Source organism: Vigna unguiculata, chromosome 3, assembly GCF_037176805.1.
Source record: "Vigna unguiculata cultivar grain cowpea cultivar isolate G323 ecotype 2 chromosome 3, ASM3717680v1, whole genome shotgun sequence".
Lineage (NCBI taxonomy): Eukaryota > Viridiplantae > Streptophyta > Magnoliopsida > Fabales > Fabaceae > Vigna > Vigna unguiculata.
The window spans coordinates 52476426-52487694 of NC_140794.1; the positions used below are offsets into that span (position 1 = coordinate 52476426).

The following is an 11269-nucleotide window of genomic DNA, read 5'->3' on the forward strand; positions in this document are numbered from 1 at the left end:
TTACCCCATAATATAATTCTTAAAGTGGACATAGCTTAATTAGGTTATTTAATTAGTATCAAGATATTTTAGAGCAGTCCAAAGTCAAGACTTTTCTTAAAAATTTTGCGGTTGAAGAAATGAATGTCACCAAAATACTAATACCAGAGTTTAAGCCCATGGTATTAACATTAAACATTTCTTCATGGATTCCAACAGCAGTTACATATTTAACAAAGTCAACCGTTCTTGAAGCCAGCAATAGATTAAAATATTACGTCTATTAATAATAATGAGTAATTTTCGGTCTATTCAAAATTGGAAAAAAAAGAAATAGTCATATGCAGACCAAAGATGCTCATGTCTATTAAGCACAACCATATGAGACTGGATTAAGGATTATGATTCATGACAGGTTTCTGATTTGACACATTCTTTAATTTTAGAGAAAGAAAAAGGTTTACGCTATTAATTCTTATCTTTTTTTTTTCATGAAATTCAAAGCGTTGAAAATAAGACATGCTTACAGCAGATTAAAAACCCAGGAATTGCCATATCTTTGATTTCAGTTACAAAAATACTCCTTGTATACACAAATATTTGCAGAAAATCAAAGTTATAAACAAAGTTTACAAGGCAAATCAAAGTTCTATTAGGGAAAAACAAGGTGTTTCAATCATATGCAACGGACACACAAAAGTACAAGCAAAAGAAACATACATTAACATAGATTTTGTTTTTGTCCAATCATCATTCAAGCTTTGAACAAAATATGGAGCAAAACCAGGACCAGAACCCCTTCTTTTTCTTTGATGGCACAATTCTTGCGTCCCTTTTGGTGACAAAATCAGCCATATAGTGCACAACCTCCTGGTGAACAACAATGAACAAAGGTTTTAGTAAATAGAAAAGGTGACAAAATAGGAACAATTGAATCTAAAGGTTTACCTGAGCACCCAACTTGACCAATTCTCTGGGTGGCACCTCAAGGGGGGTCTCATCAGCTCGAAAAACTCTCAACTTGGACAAGAACCTGAAAGACTCTGGCAAAGATTTTATTTGATCATCACTTATATCCAACTCCTCAAGCATTTCAAGATTTCCAATTGATGTTGGCAAGGCTCTTAGGTCCGCAAAGTTCTTCCCCAAGTTTAATTTCTTCAAATTAGTTGCAAAACACAGGTTCTCTGGTACAAATTCGAGCTCATTAAAGCTAACATCAAGTTCCTTCAAATTGCGTAGATTACCCACTGTGGAAGGCAACCTCTTAACTCTATTATAGTGCAAAGTGAGAACCTCCAACCATTCAAGCTTCCCAATTGCCTCAGGTAAGCCCTTGAGCTGGTTGAAATCTAACTTGAGCGCAGATAGCGATGAGCAATTTCCAATTGTGTGAGGCAGTTCCTCAAGCTCGTTGGTCTCAGCATTCAGTCTCTTCAAGCTGCTCAAATTCCCAATTGTCTCTGGTAAATTTGTGAACCCATTTGAGCTCAAGTCTAGATCAATGAGGTTTGTCAAGTTTCCGAAAGTGGCAGGAAGTGATTTCAATCTGTTGGCGTGGAGGTCAAGATCAACAAGGTTTACCAATTCACCAAATGAATGGGGAAGGTTTATAAGCTGGTTTGAGTGAAGATCAAGCTTTGTTAAGGCCTTGAGACCCACAATGGTTGTAGGAAGAGCCATGATTCTGTTTTCTGATAGGTCCATTTCAGTGACACCAGATAATTTCCCAATTGACACCGGCAACCATTCCATCTGATCCTCCAACTTCCCTCTGAGTTCAAGGGTTGTAGCTCCACTACCAGCACAACTTTCAATAACAGTAGCAACTTTCATTAGACTTAATTTCTCAGTGCTTCCACCCCCTACAAAATTAAAATTAGACGTAAGAGAGAAAAACAAAAAGATGCTTCAAATCTTAACCATACATAATCCATGAACAATAATCAGAACATAATCACGAAATAACACTAACAAGTAAAAACGAAATTGGGTTATTTTTATTTCCCATAATACTAACCTGTAGACAAGGAGCGCTGTATCACTTGTGAATCATTCTTCTGCGATTCTTCTTCTTCCTTGACCAAAGTTTCACTTTGGTCAGTGATCACTACGAGTTCTTCGGGTATAGTGGGAAGGCTTTGCTTCTGGGTATCTCCAGAGACCAATTCAGAAGCCCTCTGAATGAGATCAGCGAATGTTTGAAACATTTTTTCGAGCTCAAGAAGTTGAAGAGCCTCTCTCCTGTGTTGGTGGGTATGGAAAAGGACCATGGTCTTCTTGAGTTGCTGCAGGACAGAGAAGAGGTCCTCGGGAACATCGTGAGGGGGTTTTTGCTTTGAGATTTCGTGAAGTTTGGTTTGTTCGTCGTTGTTGAGGGTATCCACAGTGGACGTGGCAGCTTCCACCTCTTCAATGGAAGGTCGAGGTGGCAGTGACCTATAAATTGTGGTGATTTCTTCAACTGTGTCCAGAAAGGCACGTGAAGGTGGTTGTGGAGGGTCTTTTTCACTCTCCAGCATCGGGGCCATGATTATTGCTATGATGGAAGAAGGAGAGAGGCTTCAATTATAGTGTTGCTTTGTGCTTTCAGGATTTCGCTATTATCTTATTCTAGTATACACACAAACTATCGTTGCAGGCTCAGACAGGCTTCGGAGAAAAATAGAAAATAAATACTTTCATAAAGAAAAATCTGAAAGGAATTGAAAATGAATCTCACCTCTCTCCGTACAGAATTTTTTTCTCAAGTAATTGATTCTTATAAAATATTTTACTTGAATAATTAAAATATGTTTTCGGACAACAAATTTAATAAAAAGTTAAAATTACATCAGTATATCATAATGACTCAATCAGTTTAAATTATAGAATTTCATAATCTATTTAAAATTAAACTTTTTAATTCTGATATGGTATTCTTAATTTGATCTCAACTTAATGCTTTATTTATGGAAGGTTTTGTTAAGTTTTACGTTTATTATAAGTGTGAAATTTTTAATTGAATTTTTATTATCTTTTTATTAAGTATTTAAAATTTGGTTTAATTATCTCTTTGGTCTCCATTTTGGAGTCAAAATCTCAAAATGGTACTCAAATTTTTAAAAGTCTCAAAATCGTCTCCTTTTTTTTGAAACGTCTCATGTTTGTCCTTCTCGTTAAGTCAAGGTTGACGCCGTTAGAGGGAGTGTCACGTGTCAGTTCCTTGATTTTTTGAATTTTTTTATTAATTTTTTTTTATTTTTTTTAAAAATCAAAAAATTGTCACGGGTCAAGCTGTCATCGTGCCACGTGGTAATGACAGTGACACGTGTCAGTATTACGCCACGTGTCATTTTATTAGTCTCAATTTGGTCCCTTTATTTTAATTTGTCTCAATTTAGTCCTAATTTTTGTAAAAATTAGCAATTTCCCTCTTCAAATTGAAACAAAATTTAATTTTATATAAATGTTATACAAATATTTTTATTAAATTTGATATTTGTATTCAAATTGATATTTTTATTATATATTTTTAACATAGCTAAGTTTAGTTAAAATTATGTTTCACATTCAACTTTACTTAAAATTGTTTTAAAATTTTAAATTTATATGTGTTTTATTGTAACATGAACTAGGTAATTTATGAATTTTTTTTCTATTAACATTATTTTCTATTAACAACTTTTAAACCATTTTAAATAAAGTTCAATGTAAAATATTAATTAAATGAACTTAATTTGGTTAAAAATATTTACTTGAAATATCAATTTTGATGGAAATATTTGTGTACATTTATATCGAAATTAAATTTGATTTCAATTTGGAGAGGAACAAAATTGCTAATTTTTACAAAAGTTGGGACTAAATTGAGACAAATTAAAATAAAGGGACCAAATTGAGACTAAGAAAATGACATGTGGTATAATACTGACACGTGTCACTGTCATTGCCACGTGGCACAATGACAGTTTAACATGTGGCAATTTTTTTAATTTTTTTAAAAAAATTCAAAAAAAATTAATAAAAAAATTCAAAAAATCGAGGAACTGACACGTGGCACTCCCTCTAACAATTAAAACTTAAAATTTTTATATTTTTTAATTTAGTATTTATTATAATTTTTTTTAAATCGAGTGGTACGTATTATTTTTTGGTTAAAAGTTTTGTTTTTAATTTTTAGTAGTTAAAAAAATATGAGATTCTATTATTAATATAAAATAACACTAAATTATTTAAAAAAAATATTTTATTTAATTATCAATCAAAAGAAAATAGTAAAAACTTAATTAAAAGTATAAAAGAAAATACCAAAAACAGAAAAATAAAATTAGCGACTCAATATATTTAAATTTATGAAAGATTTACAATTTAACTAATCATTTATTTCAAACTAAATAATTGTGATTATTCTTTGATTATATTTGCATGCTAATTTTTTCCTTATTTCCCGATATCTACGCTAAAAAATTCTTAGTATAGGTAAATTACTGAATAAATATTTTAATTTATTGACACGTGTTTAAAATTGAGGGTATTTTTGTCTTTTTGATGTTGTTGTGTTTTTACCATTCGAAAGTCTTTTTTCATACTGATTGACGTTGTCTGATAGCAACATCCTTCTTCTCCAAGACAATCAGCTTTCTCGAGGTTAGCTTTTATTTTCTTCTTCCATTTTTATTTTCTTCTTCTTCTTCAATCCTTCTTCTTTCTTTTTCTTCGTACCAAGTTAGGTTTTCATTTTTTTTTTTAATTTTCGGTTTGTTGTTGTTGAATGTTCGTTTTCCTTCTTCTTCTTCAATCCTTCTTCCTCGTACCAACTTAAGTTTTTTTTTTTCTATTTATTGTTGTTAAAGGTCGACAAAAGTTTTGGTTTGTAGGTAATTTTTTCTTCTATTTCTTAATTTATTCTTTTTTCTTTAAGAATCTTTTTTCTTTCTTCTTCTTACTCTGTTATTATTTTTACTTCGTGAAAGATTTAATTTTTGCAAGACAATCGGTAGGATCTTCTTCTCCAAGGCAATCAACTCCGTCGAGGTAATTTCTTTTTTTTCTTCTTCTGTATTCCTTCTTCTTCTTCAATCCTTCTTCTTTCTTCTTCCTCATACCAACTTAAGTTTTTTTTTTTTTTTTGTTCTGTTTGTTATTGTTGAAGGTTGACAGAAGTTTTGGTTGGTGTAGGTAATTTTTTCTTCTGCTTCTTAATTTTATTCTTTTTTCTTCAAGGATCTTTTTTTTTTCTTCTTCTTACTCTGTTATTTTCTGTGTATAAAGGAGAGGATAAAGAATAACGACTGATTTTTTGTGTATCATTATCAACAGGAGAAGTCTCTATCTATAAATACAAAAGGCAACCCAAGGGATATAACTCAGTGGTTACAACATTAATGATAGCATCAATAGCAATCAATCATAGGTAACTGCTAGTAACTCAATGGACATCTATATATTTTTCATAACAACTCTTTATTTTTTTTCTTTTGATTCCAATAATAATTATATTCAGAGAGTCAATATATTTTTTTTGTCTTTTAATATGAAGTGAAAATAAGAGAAATATCATGTTAAGACGTAAATTTTCTTATTGTATTAAGAATAATTTTTTTTTTGTATATATTTGTTATACTAAGTGACTATTCACATTTTTCTTTTGATTTCAAGAATATTCGAATCCATAGTTAAATATATTTTTTGTTTTAAATATTAAGTAAAAAATTAGAATTAGTCTCTTTTTAAAACTATGACTCAAATTAGATTACAACTTTAGAAATGTGTGGATTTAGTTTTTTTAATCAAATTTTAAGTTTATTTGATATATGTTTCATAATAATATTTGAGTTGTTTACCCCATTTAACACATATATGTTTCAGTATTAGTTGATAAACACACGTTTGAAACGTCAAATAAATTTAATAAAATTTAATTAAAAGAACTAAATTAACATATTTCTAAATATGACAGTAATTTTCTTATTGTATTAAAAATGAATTATTTGTATATTTGTTATGTCAAGTGACTATTCACCTTTTTATCTTTTGATTCCAAGAATATTTCTATCCCGTGTTAAATATGTTTTTCTTATTGTATTAAAAATGAATTATTTGTATATTTGTTATGTCAAGTGACTATTCACCTTTTTTTCTTTTGATTCCAAGAATATTTCTATCCCGTGTTAAATATGTTTTTGGTCATTTATTTGAAGTGGAAATTGAGATTGTTTCTTTCGAAACTTTATCTCAATTTAGTTCTTCAACTTTAGAAATGCGTGAATTTAGTTTTTTTAACCAAAATTTTGTTTAGTTTAATTGATGTTTCAAGAGTATTTAATGATAACATTTGAATTGTTAACACTGTTCGACACATTTTTGTTTTCTCTAACATTTGAAACATCAATTAAACTTATGAAAATTTAATTAAAATGACTAACATCACCCATTTTTAACTTAATTGGTTCAAAGTTTCAAAATAAAAAATTACAGTTTTCATTAAAAGTGAAACAAAAAGCATATTTAACCATTTTATCAAAGTTGATTGATTTCTTTTTCGAATGTGAATGAAACTTTTAATCAACCTTAACTAGGATTTTTTTTTGTTAATGTAAAAGATAATTTTTAGCAAACATTATTTGAAATTTTGACAAAGAAAAACTTTAAATAACGATGTTAATAAAGTGACATAAGGAGCAAAAATAGCCTATTTAGATATTTTTCATTATTGTTATAGTTTGTCGAATCTAAATTTTATTATAAGTTTGGTGTGATTCTTGCGTAGTTTTTATTTTCTTTTTCTTTTTTATTTTAATAAAAATCATGTGATAACAAATAATTAATAATTTTTTAGATGGCAATATAGTTAAGGTGTTAAAATTTACAATGATCTCTAACATAATATTATCAAGAAAGTGAGATAGACTTATATAAATGGAAATAATCGTAAAACACTTAAAAAATAAAAATAATTTGTTGATGCAATAAAAAAACTAAATATAGAAAATTTTATGATATTTAATAATAATATGAGATAATACGACAAAGTGAAAGATATAATAGACTAAGTATGTCTTAATTATCTTGAATTTTAAAATTTCTCTAAACAAAATTCGAAATTATATTAAATATTTGTTTCCTTCTAATATGTGATGACGAATAATTAATATTTTTTAGATGACAATATAGTTAATGTGTCAAAATTCACAATGATCTCTAACATGATATTATCAAGAAACAGAGATAGATTTATATAAATGAAAATAATTATAGAACACGTAAAAAATAAAAATAATTTGTTGATGCAATAAAAAACTAAATATAGAAAATTTTATAATATTTAATAATAATATGAGATAATACGACGAAGTGAAAAATATAATAGACTAAGTATGTCTTAATTATCTTAAAATTTGAAATTTCTTTAAACAAAATTCGAAATTATATTAAATATTTATTTCTTTCTCTTTTTTCTATTTATATTTTCAAATTAACATATGAAGTAATCAAAACATGATTGAAATTATTTTAGTGTATCATTATCCTTAAATTTCCGTGTTGCCTTTGTTAAAATAATATATAAAGAAAACCCCACTCACTATAACATGTATTACCCTCAAACGATTATTTATTATGTAGTTGCAAAATTATAAAGAAGACTATATAATATATTTACATGTTATACATGCACATGTGCATAGTTTTGGCAGAACTTAGACAGTATGTCAAATTAGATCTTTTATATATAAATTATTTTTTTAATTAAAAAAATACTTTAATTTTTTTTTCATTTTTGCTACTCAAAATAATCACACTAAGAAAAATATAATTATTATTCACTATCATATCATAAAATAAACACAAAATCTCTAAATTTCAAAATTTAGGATTATACTAATTTGAGAAAAAAATATAATTAAAGTTTATTTCAATTTTATAAAAGAATTCCTAAAATCATAAATAGGATTGATACTATTTTGGGAAAAAACTTAATTTAGAAGGAATCACGTGAGAATGTGTTATTCAATTTCTTTATGAGAGATATGAATTATTGTGAGAATGTGTTATTCAATCTCTAAGTGAGATTATGTGAGAATGTATTTTTTACTATCTTTATTTTTCAATATATATTTCTCAATTTATTTTTTTTATCTTTTTTTTCTTTTCACACTTTTTTGATGATTTACCTTATAATTAAAGACAAAACTCTAATCTTTTTTATTGACAAAGTATTTATCATGTTAATTTTATTTTATCTTTATTTTATTCTTTATTATAATTTTCCAAAATATGAACTTAATATAAATAATATATATATATATATATATATATATATATATAATTTTAAAAAATATATAAATATATATAAAAATCAAAATAAAGAAACTCTGGCTCCCCTGTCATCACCAAGGTACGCCAGTGATAACTACTATATTACTTGGAAGCTCACTGGTTGGGCTACTTGCAATAAAATTTGTTCCAACATCAAGTACAATTATAGCATTAACATAATATGCATACAACTGAGGATTAAAGTAAAATATTAAATGTATTTCGCATTAACGTCATTACAATTATATCAAATGTATGTATATAGTGAGGTCATTCCTATGAATATAAGTGAACTCATTTAATCACACTTATTAACATAACCAAATACATCATTTTAAAAGATTCTTAAATTATGATAAACAAGTCTCACTATAAATTTTACATCCTTAACCTACCAACCTTAGTTGATTTTTATTCTCAATGTCAGTTATATTAATGTGTTACCAACTTAGATTTAAATCTCTTTCAATTTCTCACCTCTTAAAATCATGTCTCACATGACTAGACAACAATTATGAATACCTATCAGTTTTGTGTTTATCACCACCATCAAAGGCATGACACTATTTCAGGTATCCATACATCATCTCTCATAGGTCAAAGAGATTTGCAATTACTCTTTTCTTCTCAACTCTCCGTGAAGAATAACTCTCAAGAAAAAAAGTTGATGAAACTCTTACAAACGAACATAAAAGTAAACCATCTTTGGCCTTCTGTTTGTGATAAAGAACATTTTTTGTGTTCATATCCATCTAAAACAATGTTTATCATCATGTATCCGTATTAAGATGCTTTTATTTTTTAGTAAGTAAAACTTATAATTATTTAAATCAAAACATTTGTATAAACAAAGTGTTTTAACCAAAAGTGATCGAGTCTAAAGAATATTGTACTTAGATAGAAGTGATTCTGCGAGAGCAAAAAATGACCAAGTTTAAATAATATTGACTCAGTTATGATTTTGTCCTTAAAAGCATCTTAAATGATTAGAGGAGGAAGGGGTATTTAAACCAGCTTAGGTCTCGACTTCTAAGCAATGTGGGATTATTGGATGCGAGTCTCCTATTTGAGGTCTAAGGGGAATGAGGGGATCATCCCCAATGGAAAACTTAAGGGACCGATATATGTAGAACCTGTTAGGTCTATAAACACAATACCAATGAGATCTGAGCCCAACTACATAAGATATTGACACCACAAAGTAATGAGTTTATGAGTCTTTATCCTTGTATAGTGCTCCACTTTCTCATTTTTAGCCAATATGAAACTTAAACTCACATTTGGATTCTTAACAGAACCTCGTCGTCGATCCCATAGGCGTCGATGTCCTGACAAAAAACATGTGTTCCTCATGCAAGACAAAATGTAAGGAGAACTATTTTTTGCCTTATTGCTCTTAAATTTACCTAAGTGGAGAAAGTTCTTCTTACATTTTGTTTCGGTAAAGAACACAAATTTTGATTTTTTGCCATAATCTAATGAGATTTTAATTATGTTGATAAATAAAGAAAGCATAATAAATTTATAAAATAAACCAATATAAAAATAAATTATGTGAATCTTTCCGATCCCTTAATTTTTTATATACATGTTATTCATATACAACTGATCTAAACTAATCTAAAGAGGATAATTTTCACAAAAATGTGTTTTGGAAGACTTTTTAAACAAGGTTGCCTATTAAAATTTGTGAAGTTGTATTCGACGAGTTTCATCAAACATAAAAGATAAATAATTTGACGGTATGCATTTGTTAAGTTTAAACATCTTTTATTAAATTTATCAAACATTATTCTACAAAAAGTTTTCAAGAATATTAAATACACAATTCAACCATTTCACTCATGTATATTTTACAGGATTTCAATTATATTATTTATTTACTGTATTTTTCAAACTTTGCTTCAATATTATACATGAGATGATTGTGGACTTAAAAAAACTTAATAAATCTATTGACTTTAGAATAAATCTTTTTAAAATAACTTACACAATATAATAGGTAAAATAATATTAAATTTTTTTAAATAATGATGATAAATGATAAAATTATTATTATTTTTATTTTTATTACTATAATTATAAAACTAAATATAAATATTTTTTATAACTTTATGGTAAATTATTTTTATTTCTTTTATAAGCAATTTTATAATTAAAAATGATTAAATTTAAAAAAGATCTGTCAAATTTAAAGAATTTATAAAATAATTATTTAAATTTATAAAGAATTTTATTTATAGAATAAATTTAGAAAACAGATATGGATACAAAAAGTCCTTTTATATATATATATATATATATATATATATATATATATATATATATATGTATATATATATATATATATATATATATAATTTAACTATTTTATCTTTGTTAATTGTTATTTTTAAAATTAAATATTTTTTTATTTTTTAATTATTGATGTTTATTAATATTTAGTTATTTGTATGTTATATTTTGTCAGTTAAATATTAAGTATGTAAAAAGTGGGGAATATCATGCCACATTAGTTCTAAATATATTTAATTCTGCAAGACTTTGATAATTATTATTACAATGATAATAAAAATTATAATAATATATTAATGGTTCCGAATAATTTGACACATTTTTCTGTTTTTTTAATAATATGTTGATAAAAGGAAGGTGTAAGGAAAATTTAACACCTGAACTTCTGGAACAATACAAAGATTGATAATATGTTTCTTTCTCTTCAAGTAATACTGGTCATGCTCTTTAAGTAATATACGCAACTAATTCATATTCTTGTGAATGTCATCATTATTTGTTTTCTTTTCCTTTGTTTATTCAATCTCCCTCATTCTCCTGGGACCAAACAAAAAAAAAAACAGATAGGTTCTTCTGTGGTTCCAATTGGATTTTTAATTTTTCCATTTCCCATTTTTTCACCTTTTGAAAAATATTATGTGTAAAAGTTCTCTTGGATACAATACAATTTCTCGGATTCACACTACATTATTAATTC

At 26.9% G+C, this 11269-nt stretch overlaps 1 protein-coding gene across 1 annotated transcript; it reads right to left on the reverse strand.

The window, feature by feature from the left end:
• Positions 1–512: 512 nt before the first annotated feature.
• Positions 513–2634, reverse strand: LOC114179384 (plant intracellular Ras-group-related LRR protein 5-like). Its single transcript, XM_028065711.2, has 3 exons — positions 2000–2634; positions 928–1844; positions 513–849 (listed from the first exon to the last, which is right to left on the reverse strand). Exons 1-3 carry the CDS (start codon positions 2508–2510, stop codon positions 730–732), a joined length of 1548 nt encoding a protein of 515 aa, XP_027921512.1. The 5' UTR covers positions 2511–2634; the 3' UTR covers positions 513–729.
• Positions 2635–11269: the final 8635 nt, after the last annotated feature.